This window comes from Aquarana catesbeiana, linkage group LG05 (genome assembly GCF_042186555.1).
Source record: "Aquarana catesbeiana isolate 2022-GZ linkage group LG05, ASM4218655v1, whole genome shotgun sequence".
NCBI lineage: Eukaryota > Metazoa > Chordata > Amphibia > Anura > Ranidae > Aquarana > Aquarana catesbeiana.
The window spans coordinates 509,933,804-509,961,553 of NC_133328.1; the positions used below are offsets into that span (position 1 = coordinate 509,933,804).

At 41.7% G+C, this 27,750-nt stretch overlaps 1 protein-coding gene across 1 annotated transcript in view; it reads right to left on the reverse strand.

Annotated features, from left to right (window-relative positions):
• The window catches only part of LYPLA1 (lysophospholipase 1), a 45,005-nt gene that overhangs the window by 10,728 nt on the left and 6,527 nt on the right, over positions 1–27,750 (reverse strand). Inside the window, exons 2-8 of the mRNA XM_073631606.1 lie at positions 22,923–22,954; positions 20,096–20,161; positions 19,834–19,881; positions 8,847–8,917; positions 8,458–8,531; positions 7,956–8,057; positions 2,104–2,280 (exon numbers count right to left, since the gene is read on the reverse strand). Of these exons, the coding sequence (XP_073487707.1) occupies positions 2,104–2,280; positions 7,956–8,057; positions 8,458–8,531; positions 8,847–8,917; positions 19,834–19,881; positions 20,096–20,161; positions 22,923–22,954 (570 nt within the window). The remainder of the gene's footprint in view (positions 1–2,103; positions 2,281–7,955; positions 8,058–8,457; positions 8,532–8,846; positions 8,918–19,833; positions 19,882–20,095; positions 20,162–22,922; positions 22,955–27,750) is intronic.

The following is a 27,750-nucleotide window of genomic DNA, read 5'->3' on the forward strand; positions in this document are numbered from 1 at the left end:
ATCTGCCTGTGCAAACAAGGCAGACTGCTGTTCTGACAGGAGGAAAGGCATGGATTCCATGGGACTAGGATCCATGTCTTACCCTAGTAAATGCAACTACCACAGTTTAGAATAACACTGGTCAGGCACAGTGTTAACCCTTTGATCTTCCCCTTTAACCCCTTCCCAGCCAGTGTCATTAGTATAGTGACAGTGTATATTTTTAGCACTGATCACTGTATTAGAATCACTGGTCCCCAAAAAGTGGCAGTTAGTGTCTGAATGTCCGCCGCAATAACGTAGTACCGCTATAAGTCGCTGATCGCCACCAATACTAGTAAAAATAAATAAAAATACATCATTGTTTGTAGACACGATAACTTTTGCGCAAACCAATCATTTTTTCATCAGGAGGGATTTTTTTTTTTTTTTTTTTTAACCAAAAATATGTAGAATACATATTGGCGGAAATTGATTAAGAAATTCAATTTTTTACATTTATTAGATAGGTTTTATAGCAGAAAGTATAAAAATAAATACATTTTCTATGTGTGGGAAAAGGGGACATAAATTTGGGTACAGTGTTGCACGACCACGCAATTGTCAGTTAAAGCGGAGTTCCATCCAAAAGTGGAACTTACGCTCATTTGTCTCCACCCCCTCCGATGCATTTGGCATCTTTCGTTTACCTGGCAGCCAGGGCTACTCTGGAGACCGGTCAGCAGCTCGGCTCCCCCAGCCTCCTTCCCCCATCACCGCCAGTAGAAAAGCTCAGCGGTGCCTCGCGCATGCGCAGTAGGGTCCCGGCGTGAAGCCATAATGCTGCACTTCCGGGTTCCCTTACCGACAATGGTGGCGGCAACACCTGATGGAAACATCAGCTGCGGTGCTGACATCGCTGGACTCCAGGACACGCAAGTGTCCTATTCTTAAAAGTCAATAGCTGCATTATGTATAGCGGCTGGCTTTTAAATGTTTAAAGCGGAGGTCCGCCCACCCCTGTAAAGTAGCGCAGTGCAGTTGTCCTGACAAAATAGGCGACTCGCCAGAAAATCGAACCACGTCACTTCCGTTTTCTTTAAACAATCCGTAATTACCGATTTGGACGAATTGGTGTTTGGACACAACACCAGCTACCAAATACAGTCTGGTACAGGAAGATTTTGCTGTTGTCACAGCACAGCAGCTAACGAGGACAAAGTTGTCGCTGCCTCGGAGGCGGACATTTTCTTGGTTAGTTTTGGAGCAGAGTAACAATCTCCGCTCATATCATGCACCGGACTCGATTGCCGGTGTTGTGTCCAAACAGCAATTTATGAAAATAAACAGCAATTCCTCAAAATCTGCAATTCATGATGGTTTAAAGAAAATGTAAGTGGCGCAGGTTGCTCATTCTGCCAGGTTCAACATTTTGTCAGAACACTATATCGCAAAAAATGGCCTAGTCAGGAAGGGTAGGGGCGCAAATCTTCCGGAGGTCAAGTGGATATAAAAAGGTTAAAATGATGCAAACAAAGTTAGTTTTCCAATGTCCTTTCCATTTTAAAAAGCAGTGCGCCATCCCAAATGCCCCTTCCCTGGCAGCACACCGAGGATCAGGACTGCTGATCTGTGGTCTATATCCAGCTGTCCAACACCTCCCCACCCCTGCACAATCACAACTTCCATGCTCCGTTATTAACAATCACATCCCTTGTTCAACATGCTGCCAGGGAAAGGAAGTTTGAAATAGTGGTGAAGGGCTGTTAAAAGTATGGTATTTGTGAAAATGTTAGTTGCCTGGCTACCATTTTTTGCACTCTTATCTGCATCCAGGTTCCAGATCAGGGACTCAAAAGTAATAAATTGTCAGTACAATAGCCAGTCCCCTAGCATTTTCAGAAGCATTGCAGCAATGATAATTCATGCATTTCTCTTGCTTTACATTCATTTATGGGAAATAACTTTTTCTGCTTCTACACATAGAAAATTGTAAATTGAGAAAATAAAGTACATTTCACATACCGCTGTAAATAAAATGCATCAAACATTTTAAAATGAATACCAACACTACAATCACTATGTATTGTGATGAAACAAGCTGCTGTACAGAGTCATTAAAATAATGAAAACATTGTGTTTCACCTGGTTGCACGAGCTGTGTGCCAAACCCGGGTAGGTCTTGAAATGAACATTCGGTGGATTTATTATAGCTTTTAGCTTTTCTGATGTGAGAGACCCGAACATGAGTGGAACTAGTGGATCACTTTCTCCATGGCACTGGAGAACACATATATCTTTGTTGGCACTATTAACAGCAGCCTGCAAAAGGAAAAATAAATAAATAAAATGTAAACCAAATAAATATTACCTTTTTAAATGTTTGAACGGCTGCTGCATTCTTGTGGCTTCCTTTTATGCTTACTTTGTTTTATTTTAGCTAAATCTCTTGAATATTACTCACTTTTGTTATAAAAATAATTGTTGCAATAAAAGAGCTACTAAAAAAGGTTATTGAGGAGGTCATAAAGGGCAATTTAAAAATAATAGAATATACATTGTAACATTCATTGACCGGTACATTAAACCTGCAGTCGACCTCCTTCGGACCTGCTTTAACCACAGTATAAGTATATATATATATATATATATATATATATATATATATATATATATATATATATATATATATATATATACATATACATATATATACATATACATACACACACACATACATATATATACACACACATTATATATATATATATATATATATATTATATATATATACACACACACACACACACACACTGCAGCAGGTCGGCTCTCCTGCGCTCTCTTTGGTCCGTGAATGTCAAACTGTTGGTGGGAGCGTAGCCGCAGGTCCCATGGACTCGATGTCCGCTGGCCACCAGCGATCACGGTGAGGAAAGGCAAAATGGGGATCTGCATATGTAAACAAGGCGGCTCCTTGTTCTTTCAGGGAACAACTCTGAGATCTGCTGTTCCTAGTGATAAACTAACAGCTTTGTTGTCCCAGGCAGCCCATCCCCCACACTTAACCCCTTCCCTGCCAGTGTCATTTATAAATTGATCAGTGCATTTTTATAGCACTGATCAATGTAATAATGTCACTGGTCCCCACAAAGTGTCACTTAGGGTCAGATTTGTCTGCCGCAATGTCGCAGTCCAAAAATAAATAAATATCGCAGATGGCCGCCATTATCAGCAAAAACATTAAAAATAAAAGTCCATAAATCTATCTCCTATTTTGTAGACGCTATAACTTTTGTGCAAAGCAATCAATATACGCTTATTGTGATTTCTTTTTTAACCAAAAATATGTAGCAGAATACATATTGGCCTAAACTGAGATTAAAGCGATGCAGTGCGGTGTTAAAAAAAACGGCCTGGTCATTAAGGTGGTAAAGCCTTCCGGGGCTGAAGTGGCTAAAGGATAAGTTCACTTATTTTAAAAAAAAAAATAATTTTATTTTTTTTGCAAAAAAATGTGTAATGTGCATTTATTATTTTTTTGTTGCAGGAGTCTGTAAAGCATTCTACCAGCGATCAGCAAATCACTGGTGCCAAGCAGGTCTCCTACAGATCTGTCAATGTATCGGCCCCCCCCCCCAAAGATCCATACCCCTTTAATAAGGGGGCCCCCAGATCCCGGCCCCCCATCCTATGTGAATGAGTATGGGGTACACCGTACCCCCACCCATTCACCTGGGGGAAAAAAAAAAAAAAAAAAAAGTAAAAAAAAATAAACACACACTACACAGGTTTTATAAGTAATTAGGCAGCTCCGGGGGTCTCTTCTGACTTCTCCGCTCTCTCCGGCTTCTTCTCCCGCTGTCTGGTGTCTTCTGCAGTGCTCCTCCGCTATCTTCTACTCTTTTGCTAGCAGTTGCCCGGTCTTTTTCGTTGTATTCTTCCAATGTTGACTTGACGCGCTCTCCTGCTGCAATGCTGTGTGCGCGGTGTGCAACGACTTATATAGGCATATGGCGGGGTCAACCGGTGACCCCGCCCCTCATGACATCACAGTGCCCGGGTATGATAGGACTGACATAAGGGGCGGGGTCGCCGGATGACATCACGCGTTGACCCTGCCTCATGCCTATATAAGTCGTTGCACACGGCATTACAGTGGGAGAGGACGTCGAGTCAACATCGGAAGAAGAGAAGAGGGAAGAAGACAATGGAAAAGACCGGGCAACCGCTAGCAAAAGAGCAGAAGAAGATAGCGGAGGAGCCCAGCAGAAGACACCGGACAGCGGGAGAAGCCAGAGAGAGCAGAGAAGTCGGAAGAGAACCCCAGAGCTGCCTAATAAAATTAACTTTTAAAACCTGTGTAGTGTTTTTTTTTTTTTGGACACTTTTCCCCAGGTGAATGGGTAGGGGGGCCAGGATCTGGGGGCGCCCTTATTAAAAGGCTCCCAGATTCCGATAAGCCCCCCGCAGACCCCGACAACCAATGGCCGGGGTTGTCGGGAAGAGGCCCTTGTCCTCATCAACATGGGGACAAGGTGCTTTGGTGCTTTCCTGACCTGCCGGGCTGCGTGCTTGGGTAAGGGTCTGGTATGGATCTTGGGGGGACCCCTTCAGATTCATACCAGACCAAAGGGTCTGGTATCATCTTTGGGGGAACCTCACGCAAATTTTTTAAAAAATTTTCGTTGGGTTCCCCCCCTTAAGATTCTCAGCACACAAGTAGCACCGCAAGTCGGATCCTCTTGATCCGACTTCTGGTGCAACCTCTATTCAAATGGGCTCCCATAGGGAATCATTTATTTTGAAGAGACAGAGAAACGTGGCTGAAAGTCAGCGCGGAGTAACGTGCACTGAATTCAATGCAAAACGCGGATAAAATTGCGTGTTTAACGTCGCTTTTTTTCCTGGCTTCTGCACTGGCTTTTCAGAGCGTTTTTTAAAACGTCCATGGGCAATTGGGCATGTAGCCTTAAAGCGGAGTTCCACCTTGGGGGAAAAAAAAAAAAAGTCAGCAGCATCAAATACTGTAGCTGCTGACTTTTACTATATGGACACTTGTCTGTCCAGGAAGCCCGCGTGGTCAGGACCCCAGCCGATCTTTGGATCGACTGTTGGGTGCACCTGCCGCCATTCCAGGTAAGGCAGACATGTCCAAAGTCCAGCCCCCGGACCAATTGCGGCCCATGTTTAATACGGCCCCACTGGTAATTTGGAGAAAGAGATAGATCTATCTGTCCATCCATCCATCTATAGCCACACACATATACACACACACACACACACACACACACACACACACACAGCTATACGTTTACATGCCCTGGCAGAAGTTATGATTTCTTGACCATTTTTCAGAGAATATGAACAAAAACTTTTTTCACTCATGGTTAGTGTTTGGCTGAAGCCATTTTTATTATCAACTGCATTTACACTTTTTAAATCATAATCACAACAGAAACTACCCAAATGACCCTGATCAAAAAAAGTTTACATACCCCAGTTCTTAATACTGTGTATTGCCCCCTTTAACATCAATGACAGCTTGAAGTCATTTGTGGATGAATCCCTTTACCCTTCTCAGATGGTAAAGCTGCCCATTCCTCTTGGCAAAAAGCCTCCAGTTCCTGGAAATTCTTTGCATGAACTGCACATTTGAGATCTCCTCAGAGTGGCTCAATGATATTGAAGTCAGGAAACAGATGGCCACTTCAGAACCTTCACTTTATTCTGCTTTAGCCAATGACAGGTCGACTTGGCCTTGGACATTTCAACATGACAATGTACCAAAACACAAGTACGTCCCATGCACAGCTTCCTGGCTGATTAATGCAAATGTTCCTCCAGTATTTTTTGATAAACATACTGCATTCATCTTGCCATCAATTTTGACCAAAATTCCTGTACCTTTGTAGCTCACAAATCCCCAAAACATCAGCGATCCACCTCCGTGTTTCACAGTAGGAATGGTGTACCTTTCATCATAAGCCTTGTTGACTCCTCTCCAAATGTAATGTTTATGGTCGTGGCCAAAAGGCTCAATTTTGGTCTCATCACTCCAAATGACTTTGTGCCAGAAGGTTTGAGGCTGGTCTCTGTGCTGTTTGGTGTATTGTAAGCGGGATACTTTGTGGCATTTGCGTAGTAATTGCTTTCTTCTGGCGACTCGACCCTGCAGCCCATCTTTCTTCAAGTGTCTCCTTATTGTGCATCTTGTTTTCAGAGAGTCCTGTATTTGATCTGAAGTTGTTTGTGGGTTTTTCTTTGCATCTCGAACAATTTTCCTGGTAGTTGTGGCTGAAATTTTAGTTGGTCTACCTTACCATGGTTTGGTTTCAACAGAACCCCTCATTTTTCATTTTTGATTAGCGTTTGAACACTGCTGATTAGCATTCTCAATTTTTTATATCCCTTTACTATTTTATACAGTTTAACTACCTTTTCCCACAGATCCTTTGACAATCATTTTGCTTTCCCCATGACTCAGAATCCAGAAACGTCAGTGCAGCACTGAATGAAAGATGCAAGGGTCTGTCAGGAGTCCAGAAACTCATTGACCCTTTACACACACACACACACACACTAAAATTACAAGCAAACAGATCACAGGTGAGGATGGTTACCTTTAATAGCCATTCAAAACCCTTTGTGTCAACTTGTGTGCATGTTATCAGGCCAAAATCACCAAGGTATGTAAACTTTTAATCAGGGTCATTTGGGTAGTTAGAAAAACACAATTGATTAATAAATGGCTTCAGCCAAACACTAACCATGAGTGAAAGAAAAGTTTTGTTATCATTCATATTCTCTGAAAAATGGACAAGAAATCATAAATTCTGCCAGGGTATGTAAACTTATGAGCACAAGTGTGTGTGTATTTATATTCTCTTTTGTGGAACCCAACGAATCCCCGAGCGCCGTTGTGGGGGGGCCACAAAAGATAGATACCGTATTTATCGTTCAGTTCTGGCAGCCTTGGAGGGGACAGGACAAGTGCCGTCAGATTACATACAGGAGAATCTGCTGTAGTAGTAGTATTTCTCTGTAATAGGAAGTCTTGTCTCCTGGGTTGGCATTGGACAACTGTTCTGTCTATCAAAGGTGACGGGGGAGGAAGCAATTAAGCGGAAGTTCCATTTTTGGGTAGAACTCTGCTTTAAAGCGGGGGTTCACCCACACCGCCAAAAAAAAAAAAAAAAAATATATTAAAAGCCAGCAGCTACAAATACTGCAGCTGCTGACTTTTAATACATGGCCACTTACCTGTCCCGGGGTCCAGCGATGTCGGCAGGGGACGCCGAGAACCCGCTCGGTTCTCGGCAGCTGCCGCCGCCATCCTAGGTGAGGGAATCAGGAAGTGAAGCGTTGCGGCTTCACTTCCCGGTTCCCTACTATGCATGCGCGAGTCGCGCTGCGCGTCCCTAGTGGTCCCCGCTCTCTGCTGGGAGCTGTGTGTTCCCAGCAGACAGCGCGGTCGGGACAGGAAGAAGCATAGACTCCCATGGGAGTCTATGTCGGAAGTAGGTGCAAATACCTGTCTTTGACAGGTATCTGCACCCCCCTCCCCTCTGAAAGGTGCCAAATGCGACACCGGAGGGGGGGGGGGGGGGGGGGGGGGGGTTTCCGAAAAGCGGAAGTTCCATTTTTGTGTGGAACTCCGCTTTAAGTGGATTTTGCATTGCTATAGACTTGTATGGGAATTAAAAAGCCAGCCTGACATGACAATACATAAAATGGTAATACAATAAGTTCATTTAATATAACAGTTTCAATGAAAGAATCCCAAGTTTTTGGAGGTCTATTGCACCAAATAGACAATAAATTATTCCTACTGAAAAGAAACAGCCTGAAACAGCCCTGAAAAAAAAATTGTATTCAAAATACTTTGTTTTTAATGATTATTTTGCTTGAAAACAAACCTGAATCAACAGAATCTATAGCCTATCGTTTATTTTTCCATGTACAGCCAGCACAATCACTTGAGTGACTTTCTACATTACCTGGGGAAAAGAGGTTCTTAATGGAAGCCAACAGCTCAGGGCAACAACACCAGCTAATTTCTGACTCATTGTTAGAGCAGTGTACAATGACAGAGCTCCTCCCTGAAAGGGTAAAAAGTCTGTTAACACAAACAAATTCTACATTACAAATGTTGTTTATTACTAGAACAATAGCCATAGCTATGTTTATAAACCCTGCTTTAGCCATGCCCAAAGCTTAGCAATAAAAAGACAACCCAGCTGGGTGCCATATTCTGTCATTGTATGGCCACCACTACATGTAAATGCATAACAGAGCGCAACTTGTACTTTTGTCACTCGCTAACCTGCTTGATTTCAAGTTACGAATCATGAAGCTAATCAGGCTACTGCACTACTAGACTTCTTATATAGCTTTAAGCAGTAATAGAGTAATAGGCTGTGGGTGTTAAAAATGTACAGAGAAAAAACAGATTTACAGCACTCAACAGTTTGAAAGGACTTTCTAACAGGTCTGACTTACCTGAGAAAATCCTCCTAAAATGATTCTATTTGAGGGTATACCATTCTTTACTTCTTGGTCTATAAGAGCTTTAACTGGAAAGAAAAAAAAAATATTGGTTATAGAGTGACGCAACATTCATGTGTCTTTGTGGCTAATGATTTTTCATAGTGGTATTAGCCGCCAAGCAGCTACAGTTTCTTCCTCAACCTTGCATTAGTCGTTTCATAATCATACTCTATATGAAATTACACATTGATTCAAAGTCTTGTCAAGCACTGAACTAAAAGGATGCCTTTAACTAATTTCTAAGTGAACTATTGTGAAATATATGTAGAAGATGAACTCTGTATAAAGAATGCCTACAAAGCGTGTCTAAGAAAGCAGTAAAATAAGTAAGAAAGCCATACTGTTCTCTGAAGCCTGCTTAATGCCAGCATCATCCTCCTGAGCATCTGGAGACAACCCAATGATGTCAAACCTGAAAAGATAATGAGCACAAATAATTAAGAAAATATGCCTCGAGTATTTATTGTATTTGTGTAAAATATGGAACTGGTTTATCAAAATCATTCCTGATTAAGCTGCAAACATCTTAAATGAAAGCTACATTACCATTATACCACACAGTATTGTTCTACTCTTAAAGCCTTAAGGAACCATTAATTTGTGTTGTTACCAGACAACACTGATCCTGCTTTGCCCTGTGGACACTATGCATTTTTAATTACAAAAGCATTTAAAAATTAATTAGAGGGAAGTAGATATATTTAAAATCTCCTGACAGGACTACAAGAGGGAGGTCTACAACATTCATTAATAAAATGCATGTCTGAAGCTACAGCATGGTCTAAATAGCAGGAGATTCTATCCACTTCATTATTAGGGGAAGTATCAGAAATAAGGGTATGCCCCCACAGAGCTGTTTTGCCATTTCTAACCCCATCAGATTTCTTGGGAAAAAAAAAAAAAAAAAAAGGAGAAGGAAGAAATGAAGGCCATGGACTCTAAAAATTGCAAATAATATTTTTCTACAAGGACCAATCCCTTTTTTACAAAATGCTGGAATGACGCAGATCAAAAAACGTGACAGGGAAATGTCCCCAATTCTTTGAATTCTTTGTACCTTCAGGCACTGTATGAACAAAGGTCTTACCCTTTCATCCTGGTTAATATGAAAAGTAGAGCCTAGACCTCTGAGAAAGCCCATTGGTTATGATGTGGGCAGTGACGTATTCATGCTGGACAGAGCCAGGTGGAGCTGTGCGAGCCAAGCATAGTGAAAATATGCCTGTATTTGACTTCTAAATTGTGAGTGGTATTTTTACTCTTAATAAATATGTTGTACGAGTGACCTGCACTATGGTTCTTTCCTCTTACATATACAGTGAGGGAAAAAATAAAAAAAATAAACACATTTGATCCCCTGCTGATTTTGTACCTTTGCTCACTGACAAAAACGATCATTCTATAATTTTAATGGTAGTTTTAATTTTAACAGCGAGACCGAACAAAAATATCCAGAAAAGCGCATTTCAAAATGCATTTTAATCAGTGAAATAAGTATAAGTATATGATCCCCTATCAGCAATATTTCTGGCTCCCAGGTGTCTTCTATACAGGTAATGCATTGAGATTAGGAGCACTCTTAAAAAGGGAGTGCTCTAATCTCAGCTTGTTACCTGTAAAAAAAAAAAAAATAATAAAAAAAAACCCCACACCTGTCCACAGAAGCAATCAGATTCCAATCTCTCCACCATGGCCAAGACCAAAGAGCTGTCCAAGCATGTCAGGAACAAGATTGTAGACCTACACAAGGCTGGAATGGGCTACAAGACCATCTCCAAGCAGCTTGGTGAGAGGGTGACAACAGTTGGCGCGACTGTTCGCAAATGAAAGAAACACAAAATAACGGTCACTCGCCCTCGGTCTGGGGCTCCATGCAAGATCTCACCTCGTGGAGTTTCAATGATCATGGGAACGGTGAAGAATCAGCCCAGAAGTACACAAAAGAATCTGGTCAATGATCTCAAGGCAGCTGGGACCAGGCTGAAGTTTGCGAATGAACATCTGAATGATTCAGAAGAGAACTGGGTGAAAGTGTTGTGGTCAGAGGAGACCAAAATCAAGCTCTTTGGCATCACCTCAACTTGCCGTGTTTAGAGGAGGAATGCTGCCTACGACCCCAAGAAAACCATCCCCACCATCAAACATGGAGGTGGAAACATGATTTGGGGGTGTTTTCTGCTAAGGGGAAGGACAACAGCATCAAAGGGTCGTGGCTGGGCATTCCAGCATTACAAGGACCCAAAACACATGGCCAAGGTAACAAAAAGGAGTGGTTCAAGAAGGTCCTAAATGTCCTGGAGTGGCCTAGCCAGTCTCCAGACCTTAATCCCATGGAAAATATGTGGAGGGAGCTGAAGGTTCGAGTGTCAGCCTCGAAACCTTAAAGTGGATGTAAACCCAATGTCATGCTTTCTAAACTACTGCCATAGGGGTTATCTATAAGGATATACATGCCTCCTGCATGTATCTTTACCTGTCAAATGTCTCCCCTTTGTCTGTTATGAGAACTGAAAAACTGCAGATTCTGTGGGTGGGTCTGTTGTCTGGAGCTCGGTGGGTGGAGTCGTGATGTCAGACTCCCCGCCCACCTCTACACTCCTTGTCAACATGCATTTTTTCTCCTGTGTATTTCTTACACTGAACTTCTGCTATGATCTCTAACATCCAGTGAAAAGACAGGAAAGTAACCACGTGACTTCAGCATGCCCAATTATGCTGAGGTGTGGAACAGCCAATCCTGGCAGAGCAGCAGAAGAAAGGAGTGGGAGGGAATTAAAAAAATAATGCATGTGTCTTAGGCTAGCGCAGGAGATATGTAAATCACCCGTCACTCACAGCAAGGGGGAGTATTTGACAAAGTTTTTCTCAGTTTGTCAAGATTTATCTCACTGAACAATAAAAGAGGATTGCTCAGAGATGGATTAACTCTGTGTGGCAAGACTGGGCTCAAATGATAGGAAAGCTTATACTCTATATTATGACATAAAAAAAAAAATTTCGGGTTTACATCCACTTTAATGACTTGGAGAGAATGTGCAAAGAGGAGCGGGACAAAATCCCTCCTGAGATGTGTGCAAACCTGGTGGCCAACTACAAGAAATATCTGACCTCTTATTGCCAACAAGGGTTTTGCCACCAAGTCATATTTTGCAAAGGGGTCAAATGCTTATTTCATTAATTTAGGCTGCATTCACACCTGAGCATTTTCAACTCGTAAAAAAAACGCCCAACAAGCAAAATCCCATTCATTTCAATGACACCTGTGCATATCTGAGTTTTGTCGCCTGAAGCTCAAAATAGTACAGGAGCTTCTTTTTGGGCAGATTACAGGCATTTTTCTGCTTTTTACATTGCGACCCTTTGACCTTTACAAAATCGCGGCAAAAAACCCCCACGACTTTCTGCCTGAAAACTAAACGCTCAGGTGTGAATGCAGCCTAAAATGTAAAATCATCTTTATACTTTTTGAAATGCGGATTTCTGGATTTATTTTGTGTTATTCTGTCTCTCACTGTTAAAATAAACCTACCATAAAAAATTATAGACTGATCATTTTTGTCGTCAGTGGGCAAATGTACAAAAGCAGTACGGGGATTAAATATTTTTCCACTCACTGTATGACACTATGCTGAGAACTGTGGACTGGATTTGATCGGTCAGTGGAAGCAGTGCCACTTTTACACAGCAAAGTTACATACTGGCCTCCTTTAGGTAGTGGGGTCCATCCAAGCAGGTGAGAAGACATCTTAGGTGGGGTGAAGGGCACCATGGCGAGCAAAGGTCGATATACACAGGATTGTTTTTGATGTATGGGATTACACGATTCACATATTTTATACATATATATCTTTATGGACTGGCACTATATATTGCTCTCCATTGGGCAGCAGTATCTGCAAAGCACTTAACAGGTACCTACAAAAATTAAAATTACTACAGGGCCTAGTCCCTGTGGTTTTACGAGCAATGCTCTTGGGTGTAGTCCACCGTGTAGGATCACAACTACTTAATGTTTGTTTTTGTATCCAAGTGTATATTACGTTTCTTAACTCGCTTCAAGCTTGGCCTGAGAGGTTCTCTGTTCCCCCCGAACTGGGTATTTTACATGTCTTTTCCCTTCTACGGAAGTGAAATATTTATTTTTTGAATTAAGTTATATTTTACAGGCCTGGGATTTTCCTTTTTTCCTATGGCTGGCCATCTATGGCAATATTTGATTAGATTTAATTACCCTCAAGTACATTGAAATGGAGCCAGATGATCATTCAGACGCCCATCATTCAGACACCAACCATATAGGGGGGATTCCCTAATATGTGTTTGGGAGCTAGCACAATTAGCCACTTGCTCATTGCGTCCCATAAACTTGATGTCCATTGGCTTTAATAGCCAGAGGTTGCACTCAGTTGTAGGAAGATTTTCCAACAGGGCGTCGTGTGGATGTCGCGCTTGCACGTGACATAATTTGCGGCGCCGCATCATGGTGCTGAGTGATAGTCTTGCTTGCATGTTAGGTCACTTTCGGCACCACTCGCACATGCGCGGTGGTGATTTCTCGTCATCTGCGCCTCATTGGCACCATTGAACGCCGGTGAGGTGACATAAAAGGATCCCCTTTTTCTGCAGATATGGCAGTGGCGGAGTCGAGGGCAAGGCGATATGTGATGCTTCAAATCTGTAAAAGGTAAAAAAAAAAAAAAAAAAAAAAAAAAAGAAAAAAAGGAAGACTTTTCTGTTGATTTTTTGAGCTCACAATGTATCCCTTTTTCCAGATAACACTCTGCCTCATGAGGCCTGTATGTCCTCCGTGATACACCAGATTTCTCCGCAACTTTTCAATGTCCTCAAGACATCAGGGTCGCGACCTTCATGGATAGGACATGTTCCACAGTTCAGGTGGGGACACAACGGGGGGCACTCTTGGTCTAACTGTATTTGCGAGAAAATTCTATTTTTGGTTAAAAATATTGTGCCGATTATTAAATATGGATTTTAATATATTGTTTTTCACCTATAGTTACCATGCTATGCAGTGCTTGTTGGGAGTATGAGGAACCCATTGCATGGCGAAACATGTAGAGCAAGAAGTCACTGCTGGTAACTCATATTATGGTTACTGTATGATGATACTGTGACGTCTTTTATACATTTTGTTTTAATAAATTCATTATATAATCATGGTAAGGAGAGAGTAAGGGGATTATAACAGTGCCCAGAATAAGTTATTAGAATACAGAACTATAAAAAGTATATTTTATTGATGTACAAATAAAAGGAGAATCTACAATAAATACATTTAACAAGGGTGTGAACAAACACTGAAAAGGTACAAAACCATCAATATGCAGTGATATAACAGGAACCCAGCCAGTGGTACTGGGCACCCCTGCATATCTCTCATTGTTGTTTTTATTAAATTGCCCCCTGCAGCCGCATACTTGCTACATGGAGCCCCGAGTTCACCCTGGGGGACTGCACGGGTGCATCCTCTGTGGCTACTTGATTCAGGAAAATTACACAGGTATAACCAACTATCCCTGAGGAAGCCAATGTTGGCGAAACATGTAGGATTCTCATACGCCGCCACACCACTGGCTGGGTTCCTGTTATATCGCTGCATATTGATGGTTTTGTACACACCCTTGTTAAATGTATTTATTGTAGATTCTCTTTTTATTTGTACATCAATAAAATACTTTATAGTTCTGTATTCTAATAACTTATTCTGGGCACCGTTATAATCCCCTTACTCTCTCCTTACCATGATTATGAAATTTACTAGGATGGGGTGCTGTGTTATATTGAGGACTTTCTAGTCAAAAACCTTCCTATATTAAATTCATTATATGTTTTATATATTTGACTTCATTTTTCTTGGGCACCCTAAAAATCCCATATCCTCTCTCCAAACAATATTTAAACAGCAGATGGGTAAATCAAGGGACATGAACCATGTAAAGAAGAGCCAAGGCTGTAGTTTCTAAGCATACTAAACTGGCTGACAAAATGGATTTCACTATCAGGATCTAATTAGCCCAAACAAAGTATCTACAACCAAGAAGCCAGGTACCATTTACTCATACGGACATACATGCCATTTTTAAGCTCATCCTGCAATTTGTTCCACCTTTGTATACAATAATGTGAGAGAAGAATATATTTTCTGCATAATATATTCACCCCGTGACACAAAGCAAACTCATAGAACATTTTGTAAAACCGGATTTACAATTTAATCAGGTTACTTTGCAGCTATATTCACCAATGATGTAAACTGCTGACTCTTAATAACATATGTCTACCATGTTCTGTCCACCATTAACCAGAATCAAAAGTGTTATTGGGTATGATTCATTGAAGTGAATAGATACATACCCTTCATTAGGCTTGGTGTAATCCACACAAGCTTCAAAAGCTCTCAATTTCTAGGAAAAAAATAGTGCAACTACATTTCCCAGCTTCCCTTTAAATATTACCCCATTGAGGCTAGAAATTAGCTTTTCTTTATGCATTTTTTCCTGTTGATCTGCCATCTGCTGATCTACCAAAACCTTTTTTTTCAGCTTGTACATTGTTTGTGTAAATGTTTTCCATCAATATTACACATTACTCTATGCAGCACGTCAATCTGTACAGAATCAATGAAATTCATCCAAGGGTCATTGCCAAATCAGAAAATCGGTGGGAACCAAGGAACAGAATGCCTGCAGACCACCCTATGCTTTCTGGCATCAATGAAACTAAACTCAGCACTTATGATTGCTCCATTCTACAGATCCACCCTAAATAAAATAAATAGAAGTGGGGGGGGGGGGGGTAGTGGAGAAACCATACCTTAACTTCAGCAGTGAAAATAAAATCCAATTTCAGCTATGCCCTGCATAGGGTGAAGGGGATCTGCGGAGTGCCCTGCCAGTAGTGATCCCATCCTCTGCCCTGCTGGCCCCCTACACATGTCCCAAACAAATTGCCTCCATACACTGCCCCACAAACTGCTGGCCCTATCCTGTGCCCTCAATAGGAATGGTACGGCGCTAAAAAATATTAATGTAAAAATGTCCCAATATGAACCAAAATAAAAATGGTCAAACAAAAGTCCTCTCTGTCAGGAAAAAATAATATTCTAATCAGCGAGATCCATATTGAAAGGAGACACAGAAGAGAGATGAAAACACCGTCACCAACACCCAAACAAACTGACCCTTACCATCAGTGTATGGGTTATACACGTGTGTAGAAAAAAGGCAGTCTTCATAGAATAAACGTTTCGTCATCAACATGCGCATGTTGATGACGAAACGTTGGGTGATGATAGAGACTGGCGACGCAGAACGCGGTGGGACGGTGACACGACGGCCATCTTTGTGGTTAGAAGCGCTGGACGCTTCACACTGCTGTATACCTTCTTACTAAATGTGAGTGGTTTTTATCTTTCCAATAAATTATCCTTGTTTATGGAGATTGCGCAATGAGCGTTTTCTTTTTATTCCCTACGTACCACGATCTTGAGGTGCATATGCATATTGGAGTATACTTGGTTTAATATCCAGCTACCAAAAGGAGATCTAAAGCCTTCCATTTAGTTCAGAGGGGAATATGTTGGTGCTACTCCATTAGAAGATCGTTGGTTTATTCTATGAAGAATGCCTTTTTTCTACACACGTGTATAACCCATACACTGATGGTAAGGGTCAGTTTGTTTGGGTGTTGGGGACGGTGTTTTCATCTCTCTTCTGTGTCTCCTTTCAATATGGATCTCACTGATTAGATTATTGTTTCTTCCTGACGGAGAGGACTTTTTTTTTTTACCACATTTATTTTGGTTCTTATTGGGACATTTTTACATTAATATTTTTTAGCGCTGCACCATTCCTATTGATCTCTCTTCAATTGTATCCAGCAATTTGTGTGTCAGCAGCTTCTACTATATGTTTTATTAAGCGCAACAGATTCTGTTTTTACTATCCTGTGCCCTGTTGACCCCTGTACGGTGCCCTACTGACCTTGCATCCTCTGCTCCCCCCGACATCTTTTAGTGCACCCCCACATCAGACAGGCTAGATCCAGCCCTGATCCAGAACACATCGCTAGCCTGACAAGCTGGCATCTGTCATCAGTACGATTCATCAGAAAGAAGGATCTGCCAGCATCTAAATAAATATCTACCATTCCAGAACTGGCCTGGTCTTAGAAGTCAAATGCTTTGGCAGGTCCAAAGACTACAGATGTTTGTCCCAAACTGAAAGGATATCGAACTGAAGAGTTTGAAATTGGACATAGGGGATTGCATCAAAATCTTTCAATCTTCCCCAGCATCTTTGTGCAGGCCCAAATTGAGGGACTTTCCATTGGCCTCAGGGACTCCACCTGGGATCAAGGATACTGCGAGTGTCCCAAACCAGTGAGAACCTTTAAGAGCTGTTCACACAGACTGCAAATGGCTGCTGACAATTTTTCCCCAGACAAAAAATAATTGTACCCTTGGAAGTGGATATACCAGGATAAGAATTCAGAACTAATCTTACCTTTAGAGGATGAAATATACATGGGGGTCCTCCACAGCTGATGGGAGAGGGCTTTTCCAGCCCACTCCATCATCCTCTCCCCCCACCTCTCTGCCTGCGTACTGCCACATCCCGCTGTCAATAGACCTGTACCATGGTAAAGTGAGCAGCCACTCAGCTGGGTGGGGTGTCTGCCAAGATGAACACCTATGTGGCAAGTCACCAATGTTCCTATACTTACAGAAGGCACTGGCCTGGCTGAGCTGTAGCCACACAAAGCACTCACCCATTTCCAAACAAGGGTAAAAGGCCCAATCTTTACCCCTCGTGGTTGGCCTGCCTTGTAGGGCTTTCAGGGACTCTACTGCTGCAGAGGGGATCACTGCCCTGGACCCATATAGCACCCTGCCAAAGAGGTCAAGAGGTAGCCCAGAGATGGATCCAGCTGATTACAGGCTGTCCCTGCTCTTTGCATGCAGGTTCCAGAGACAATCCCTCTTGGCTCCAGGCGACTGATTTGGATTAAGCCTGCACCCTTCCCCAATAGGGGTGTGCAGGACAGGCCATGAATTCAGAAGATAAATACCCACGGAAAAGAATCTACAGTAACTTCACAATCACATCATTCACTTAAAAACACTAGCAAAAAAACTGAGGCTTAGCTAAGCTGGGAGGGGTTATGCCCGGGCGGGAAATTCCTGCCTTTCTTATGGCCAGTGTCTATTCACCTGATGCTACCTGTGGTCAAATAAAAGTATGATCAACAACAATTGTTTTATGTACCCTGTTCGCACCACAATGCTGCCTTGAGGTGGTTTGCAGTACCTTGCATACATTGTGGAATTTTAACAAAAAAAAAAAAAAAAAGGAAGAAGGAAGGAAAAAAAAACCCAGCAAGAAGAACTCTGGCTTGCATTCACGAACCTTTATGCTGGGTTCACACTATCCCCACATCCGTCTCACAGCAGGGGTCCGGTGCGTCTTGGTTCAACTTTCAGGTCTGATTTATGCCCGAATCTTGGGCTGAATTCGGATCTGAAAAACAGACCAAAAGACGCACAGCGTTTTTCTGCAAAACGCACCGGACCTGCTGCGGAGATATGTGAACCAGCTCCATAGAAAGCTGGTCAAAATCTGCTGCTATTGCGAATCGGATGCAGTAAACCGCATCCAATTCGCAATGGTGTGAAAAGTTGGCAAAGGAACAAAACAAAAAAAAAAATCCCATCATTTAGTTGGAACAGGGTCATGTCACTTTAGATTATTATACCATTTACAGCAGGTGCACCAATAGTATGGCATAGGGAAATCTGAATTATTAGTTATTAAAACACAAAAGTGCTGACTGCATCAGTCTCTAACCAGTTCTACTAATACGCTGTGACCAAACCCATTTCTCAAAATTTCTTGTTCTCTTTTTATACAAAAATGTGTGAGGTGATAGTTCTCCTTTTCTTTAGCAGAATAAATGAGGGGAAAAAAAGATGCATATGTGACTTTTTATTTTTATTTTCTTTTTTTTTTTAAAAGGTAGCCAAAACAAAAAATTAGCAAAACAGAAAACTATCAGCACCATATACACTGTACTGATGAATGTCTTTTTACACAATGTACAAGTGGTAGATATTACACAAAAGACAAAAGCTCTGACTAAAAGGTCTAAATGGCACACAGTATTTATTTTTCTGTCAGACAGATGCGTTATCTATGAGAGGCAGCACAGTAACAGCCAATCTAATATAGTGGCATATGGCAACACCTGCTAAGCTAGCCAAAAGAAAGGATCACTAATACTTAGCCTACTTTCATGAAGAGAAACAGCGGAACACGCCCTAGTAATAGTGCTGCAAAAACTGCTATTGTAGCCTTGGATGATATTAGTGAGGAGCAGCATATACAGTTTACTACAATTGTATCGTTTGCCTATATTCATTGATGCAGAAACTGTTTCAATGTGCACAGCAAATCATTTACATATGCTGCATTGCTATTATTGGGCAACAAATGTATTGTGTTACATTACATACTGTACCAGGATGACAGAAAGTGCCCACAAAAACCTGCTGAGCTTTATCTACCATCACTCTCAGGATTCCCTCGGAGACAAATAAAAGAGGTCTATATATAGAAGATCCCTGTTGTCTGAACCTGTAGAATTGCAGGTAACTGACAACTATCAAACAGTGTATAGGTTACTCCAATACTCTATCTAGTATGCAAGTCAAAGGAAAAAGGTGGTCTATCAACTTTAGGCTTGTGCAGTTCTACAGCCTGTCCTCAATGTATTCACTTTGATTTTACTGCACGTGGTGAGTTTCTCACAGTGTGCATTAATAGCTGCCACATGCCAGACAGTGCCCACCCCATTTCCTGAATGGAGCATGTCAATCATGATCTTTGCCTTTCCTGATATCTCCAGGAAGCCCTGTACACAGGACCTTTTCAGCCTCTCCCACCAGCCATGACCTGCCTGCATTGTATAAAGCAGCAGAGACCCAGCGATGACATTGTAGGGTCTAAAATAATTTGTATTTCACTTTCTATACATTTTTATTGAAGTATTTTCAAAGTACAGGTTATAACATGGATGAATCATGAAAAATGAGCAATAGTACTAGTAGGTTACAAGAGAAAAAGGTAAAATGTTATTTAAAAAAAAAGTCATTAACACAGAGATGAAGTAGTTGGGAAGGTAATATACAAGATGCCACAGGCACATCAACTATATGGCTACAAATAATTAGAGCAGGGGTGGACAAATACACTAAGATTAATCCCCCCCCCTTGTAAAACCAAAGGCAGGATTATTGCAGTGTGCACTTACCATGAAGGCATAGCCATGTTCATGTTTAATGTTACCGGCATGATAGGCCTGCAAATAGAAAGCTCTAGTTATGTTTCTGACCTGAAGCAAAATATATATCTCAATTTACAATAGAAGAAAGCAGAAATATTAACTACTGTAGCTGAAATTACGTAGGTATACCAAGGCACAGAATGTATTCCTTTTGTAATGTTAAACCTAAAACAAAATGTAAGATAAAGCAATCAAAGTGGATAAATCGAATGCAATATACAACACTTACGCATGTGGACATATATACTTCACATGAGGACTCCTGATGCTTGCCATTGCTTCTGCCCAGCCATGCCTAGTGGGTACAAGAAAAAAATGTTTGTGCCAAGTGTGAAAAACTAGCTCTGACCATAAGCTTTTGGTGCTCACTTATGGTATGAACACTTAATTTAGTACAGTGGTTCAATCCAAAATATCTGCTTCATGTCTGAGGTCCCCTTACAAAAAGAAAGCCTCCATAGCAGAGCTTTGCTGCAGCTGCACAAAAAGCATGTCACTCTGCATCTGGTGTTGAAACATGCAAATATGTGCGCTGGACTCTTCTCTTCAAATAGTAAGCTTGCCTTAACATGTCATTACACTGCAATTATCTTGAAAATGGAATGCCTATGGCTTTGTCAGCCACAGTTATGTAGCTCCTAAAAAGGTGTGGTGAAGCCAAAACCTGTTAAATTCTTAGATGTATGGACTGTGCTTGTTTCCAGCTGTGAAACAGACTTCCCGTCCCACACCCGAGACAATACCAAGTTGGTCTGAGTGGCACTCAGCCATTCATAGGTAACTTTGTATTCTGTGAATGATTACAAAGCTTCCTCTGATTGGCTGAAGTGGGCTGATGATGTTCAACTCAGCCCATCAGAGGAAGCTTTGTATTCATTCAGAGAGTACAAAGCTGCCTATGAATGGCTGAGCATTACTCAGACCGATTCAATATTGTTCTGAGTGCAAGACAGGAGTCTCGGAACCTAGCACTGTGTACTGTATGTAGCTGAAGCTATATGCAGTACATACAGCCCTTAAAGCTGATTTCCATGTTTTCTTTCAGTCCCCTTTTCCACTGGGGCGGTTTTCAGGCGATTTATGGCTGGAAATAGCCTCTGCTAAGTGCCTGAAAACCACCTCCCATTCATTCAAGCGTAACTGTTCACACTGGAGCGGTGTGCTTGCGGGACGTTACAAAAAGTCCTGCAAGCAGCATCTATGGGGTGGGTTGGGAACGCTGTATTTAGCGCTCCCAAAACGCTCTGCCCATTGGAATGAACGGGCAGCACTTCCGAGGAGCCTGAAAAGCGTTTTGGAAGAGCAACAAAGGAGTTTTAAACCCCTTCTTTGGGGTTAAAAGCACCCCGCTAATGACTGAAAAGCATCGCTTAAACAGCGGAAAAGCATTGCTAAAACGAGGAGCGCCTTACCACGAACGCGGCCCCAGTGTGAAAGGGGTCTTAGAGCTGCTGCAGCAATTAGTGAGGGTAATAAACTGCTTGGTCCAAACAAACTATTTAAAGCGGAGTTCCACCCATTTAAAAAAGTCAGTAGCTTAAAAAAAAAAAAAAAAAAAAAAGGAAGTGTAGCTACTGACTTTTAATAATCAGACACTCACCTGTTCCACGGTCCAGCAATGAGGGCACACGAAGCCCTGCTCCTCTCCCCCTTCTCTCCGCGGCGCCGGCATTCTAACTGTGGGCTTCACAGCCAGGCGCGCATTCGCAAGCCGCGCTGTGAATGGCCGTGGCAATCTTCTGGGACCTGCGACGTGTACCAGAAGATTGCGGGGGGGGGGGGGGGTGGGTTGCGATCTTCCTTCTGGCGCTGCAGCGCAAGGGGAGGAAGTGGGAGCTGGGTGCCTGTAGGGTACCCGCGCTCCCCCCCCCCCCGCCCAAAAAAAAAAATGACATGCCACATGTGGCATGTCAGGGGGTCACCAGCACTTAAAGCAGAAGTTCCATTTTTGGGTGGAACTCCGATTTAAAGTGAAAGAAAACAAGGAAAACAGCTTTAAACCCTCCCTCAAAAGTAGGGTAAGCCCCTCCTAAACAGTGGCTACTGGAAAAGGCATCACCATTGCAAGATATTCCCAGTTATGGTAACAACAGAAAATTGTGGCTTTCCAAAACCTGCAACAAAAATTTCTGATGTATTGTAAAGCTTCCGTATTCTATCCAATTAGAAAAAAGTTAAAACTACAGAAGCCCCACAATACAGGCGGTCCCTGAGTTACAAACAAGACAGGGTCTGTAGGTTTGTCCTTAAGTTGAATCTGTTTGTAAGTCGGAACAGGTACATTATTTAAGTGTAGCTATACCAAAAAAACTATTTTTAAGCTTTTTGGATAGCATAGGGGAAGGGTTATCCCCCCCGTAACATTTGTTTTGCTGTCTGTACCCCTGTTCAGAAGATTTCACCTCACTTTCTGTCCCAGTGACAATTGCCTTTTGAAAATGTTGGGATGTTGTGGAAACAAGCCTTGGTGATAAAGCTTCAGTGGAGACACTTTTTCCCATAATAACTCTTACAGGAGTGAATTTCCCTTCCGAGGGGTAGATTTCATCTCACTTCCTGTTGTTTCCCTCTGTAAGTAGGAGTTGTTTGTAAGTCGAATGTTTGTAACTAGGGTACCTCCTGTACACAGATTACAAATCATAATGCAGACCAGATAGCAGGACCTGCAAACGTGACAATAAAGTTTTTTTGTTTTAATTTATGCTTACCAGCACTGTTCAATGATATTGCACAAACCAGTCTCTTACTTCCTTAGTGGCCCCTCCCTAGCACTGTCTATCTTTTTCTATACTCTCAAGCCGAGCTGTGTGTGTCCTCGGCCACACACCCCCACTCACAATATTTGGCTGAGAGCAGCAGGAGCCAATGGCTGCTTTTGCACGAATGCGCACAAATATGTGGCCACTCGGCAGCAAGGCCCACCCACCAAGAGGCTGCATATTTGCATGCGGCTGGCACCAAGAGGTTAAAACTGAAAAGGATATGTCATATTGTGTTATTCTTTTATCTGTGATGATGCACACACATTCTAATAAGCTAGCAAATTTCAGACATACCCAGTATCTCCCAAGCCATGCAGGAATATAACCTGAAATAAAGAACATGGTTTTAAAGCCAAGTATTTATTATTAATTTAAAAACATTTAATACACAACTAGCATGTCAAAGTTCTGAAAGATACACTAGCATGTATTACAAGCAACACATTATTTTCTAGACTTTAATACATTGAACTAGTAAGCGTAAATTAACCCCCCTGATGCTGCCTCCAGACAGCCTTTTTGGTGGGCTTTAATGCCCAGGAGGGGGCGCAGCTTCTCGTTAATATGATTTAAACCAGGGGTCTTCAAACTACGGCCCTCCAGTTGTTCAGGAACTACAATTCCCATCATGCTAGTCATGTCTGTGAATGTCAGACCTTTACAATGCCTCATGGGACATGTAGTTCTGCAACAGCTGGAGGGCTGTAGTTTGAGGATCCCTGATTTAAACAGTCATGTGATCATGACCTTTTCTCACTGGCTCCCAATCAGAAGCTTAGACCAATCTTGGTCAGCTTGCTGTGAGAATGCTCTCAGTCCCCAAACCTCATGCCACTTTAGACGCATATGTGCAGCAGTTGGACATTACAGCCCACCTTTTCTTGTTGCCACATGTATGCATTAGGTAGTTGGCAGGAGGTTATAATAGACTTCTATTATAACCTATTGAGTTGATGGAAAAAGTTAAATTCCAGTTGTTAGTTACAGGTGGGATAGGCTCCCTAAAGAGATTAATCAAGGATTGCCCGAAGATGGGCAGAGTAGGATATAGGATGGATTAGGGAATTCAAGGGAGAGAGGCACTGGAGAAGTCCTGGAGATAAGCATGGGAGGCGACAAGGGAGCTAGAGAGCAGGAAAACTTGGGAGGTGCAAAAAGATGGTTTGGGTGATAAAGCTGGTGATGTAGCTCGGAGCTTAAATGTGGATGGCTTTGTATATTATGGTTAGTATTATAAATCTTATGCACTGGGTGACACGCACTGAGCAGTTGGAGAGGTGGATGAGTCTGGCAGCAGCAATAGATTGAAGGGGAGATTGCCTAACTTCACACAGAAAAATAAAAAGGAGTTGTGAATCAGGAGTACTGTCAGGAAATGTTGTTGAGATGAATGCAAACAAATCTGGACAGTGACTGGATGTGGGGCTGAAAGGAGGTTGGAATCCAGGATTATACCCAAGATCTCTTGCACATGGGGCGGTCCAGCTGCAGTGTGTGCGCGAGGGAAAGGTGCAGGGTCCAGCCTTGATGCAGGCAGCCTAAAGCACAAAAAAAAAGGACACACAGCAACTGAACGACCCCACATGCAAGGGGCCCAACACCCTGGAGGAATATTATGTCTTCAGTATTGGAAAGATTGAGTTCGAGGAAGTGGCTCAACATACATGCAGATATGTCAATCAGTAAGGAATTGCAGGAAATCAAATAACACAAAAACACCAGTCAAAAATGGCCTGGATTTTCAGTCTGCAGAACTTTAGTGGGCAGTGTCGAATTTTATTAAAGTGGTTCTAAGGGCTGGGTGTTTTTTTACTTTAAAGTATTACTAAACCCGCAACAGTAAAATCAGTCTGTATATGCAGTAAAGCATGCCGGTTACACTCACTGTGGAACCTAAAGGGTTAATCCTCCCCATTGTGTAAAAATGCTGTTGGATCCTGTCTTCTCTGATACTCTCCTCCTTCCACTGTCCAATAGATTTCCTGATAATGCAGAGCCAGGGGATAGGCTGCACATGCTCCGTTTGGTGTTTTGCTAGTTTTTTTTTTTTTTTTAATGGGAGGGTGCATGTGAATCAACACAGGGCCAATCAACACTGTCCAGAGGGTCAGGGGTCATGCAGCCTCATAGGACATTCAGGAGTCTTTCCTATAAACAAATAGAGAGACTATCTGCTCACTCAGCTGTCAAAAGAAAACATCTGGGCAGTAAACAAAGTCTTTAACTTGAAACATTGTAACTAAACTTCCTTCTTAGATCAAAGGGATAGAACTTCTGTGTAAATAAATAATCCAGGCAGTTTGCCAAGTTTTCAACAAGGTGTAAATGTAGGAAGTTTAACCACTTAAAGTCTAAATCTTTTTCTGACACTTAAGTTAAAATCAATATTTTTTGCGAGAAAATTACTTGGAACCCCCAAACATTATATATATTTTAGCAGAGACCCTAGGGAATAAAATGGCAATTGCTGCAATATTTTATGTCACACTGTATTTGCCCATCGGTCTTTCAAATGCAATTTTTTGGGAAAAAATACACTTCAATGAATTTAAAAAAAAAAAAAAAAAAACAGTAAAGTTAGCCCAATTTTTTTGTTTTAATGTGAAATATGATGTTACACGGCGAGAATCGTGATCTATCTTCTAAGCAAAAAAAAAAAAAAAAATTGTGATTCTCATTTTAGCCAGAATCGTGCAGCTCTAGTCCTGGGTTTAGTAACACTTTAAAGTAAAATTAAAGGAACCCCCCCAATCTTGGATAGAACAAGGAAGGGTTGTAAACCCTGTCAGATTTCTTTTTTGTTACAGTACCTTGAAAAAGTATTCATACCCCTTGACATTTTCCACATTGTCATTTTACAACCAAAAACATAAAAGTATTTTATTGGGATTTTATGTGATAGACCAACACAAAGTGGCACATAATTGTGAAGTGGAAGGAAAATGATAAATGGTTTTCGATTTTTTTACAAATAAATGTCTGCAAAGTGTGACGTGCATTTGTATTCAGGTCCTATGAGACAATACTTTATAGAACCACCTTTCTCTGCAGTTACAGCTGCAAGTCTTTTTGGGGATGTCTCTACCAGCTTTGCACATCTAGGAGAGTGAAATATTTGCCCATTCGTCTCTGCAAAATATCTCAAGCTCTGTCAGATTGGATGGAGAGCATCTAAACCACAATTTTCTAGTCTTGCCACAGATTCTCAATTGGACTTAGATCTGGACCATTCTAACACATGAATATGCTTTGATCTAAACCACTCCATTGTAGCTCTGGCTGTATTTTAGGGTTGTTGTCCTGCTGGAAGGTGAACCTCCGCCCCTGTCTCAAGTCTTTTGCAGACTAACAGGTATTCTTTTAAGATTGCCCTGTATTTGGTTCCATCCATCTTCCCTACCTGTCTGGTGTGTTCCTTGGCTGTCATGATGCTGTTTGTTCACTAAGGTTCTCTAACAAACCTCTGAGGGCTTCGCAGAACAGCTGTATTTATACTGAGACTAAATTACACACAGGTGGACACTAATTAGGTGACTTCTGAAGTCAATTGGTTTCACTAGATTCTAGTTAGGAGTAAAGGGGGCTGAAAACAAAATGCATGCCACACTTTTCAGATATTTGTAAAAAAAAAAAAAAAAATTTTTAAAACCATTTATCATTTTCCTTCCACTTCATAATTATGTGCCACTTTGTGTTGGTCTATCACATAAAATCCCAATAAAATACATTTACGTTTGTGGCTGTAACATGACAAAATGTGGAAAATTTCAAGGGGTACTAATACTTTTTCAAGGCACTGCAACGGTGTCCTGTTGCAGAGATTTAGCTTCACTTCCTGTCATACAGCTAATTAGGAGGAAATCCTTGAAAATTCAGGGAATCCCTTGGTGACCCCCAGGGTACCAGAACTAGTGTCCTCACTGGAAGACATCCCCTCTATTACTTTTATGGAGACAACCCAAAATTAAGGATTTTCTTTACTTTCAAAATGATAATGGAAACCATGACAGAGAGAGGGGGAATGTCCCCAACGGGGACACAGACAACACTAATAACTGACAGGAGTTCTAATCCCTCTTCCCTCTATACAAAATTAAAAAAAAAGTTTGCCTTTAAATTATACTTTAATTTATTTTCTGTGTTAAAAAGATAAAACCCACCCAATAATTATTTCCCTACCGCCCCCCCCCCCCTCCTCTAAACACCAACACCAGAGCCCTTCAAGGATCTAGCGCTGTACCTGGCTGTGAACTTTCAAAAATAGGTTTCCATTAAAACTCTACAGTCTTTGATGGCTAGTGATATGCAACATAAAAACTTATTTGAGGTGAGTGTTGCAAATTAATGTACAATGTAACATGATGTATCAGAAGATGTTTGCATATGTATTTATTCTGTAAAATCAGTGATTTATACTGTTCATGTAACTAGCAGACAGACTAACACAACACAAGATCACACAAAATCACTTCAAGGTCAGGTATTTCAGTTATTTTTTTTGAAAGGCAAAATGTCTTTGTGCGCATATCTTTGTAACACAAGGCTCCATTATAATATGGTGCCCTCATTGCAGCCACAAGCTGACACTGTTCATTTTTATGAAATCACGGGGGTTGGCATTTCAGGCTCAATGGACTTTGAGAAACTTGACTCCAAAAGGGCTACATGAGCATGTCAAACAATAAGAATATGGCAAAAATGGAGTTAAAAGGAGAAATAGGGCCAAAGCTTCTTTGAAGTGCACTCCTGTGACTCAGCCAATAGTGGGCTAAAGTCTTCTGTCGGCACTCAGTTGATCCAGGCTATTGGGGGGGGGGGGGGGGGGGTCTCCAGAAACCACCCAGATGCCCAAGTGGCAGCTGGCTCAGCTTCTCAGCACACCGCGAGAGCCTTATGGCCCGCACACACGATCCAAAAATCGGACGAAAAATACCGCTTTCGACGCGATCATACGATAATCGGATCATTAGTACAAAACTTTGGAGAGCCGATCACGACAGCTCATCTGATATTAATCGGACAAGCATGAAAATGTTTGTTTCTTCAGTACAGTTGTCGTCCGAAAATACAATAGAAATACACTACAACACATGACATCACTTCCGATTTTTTTTCTGTCATA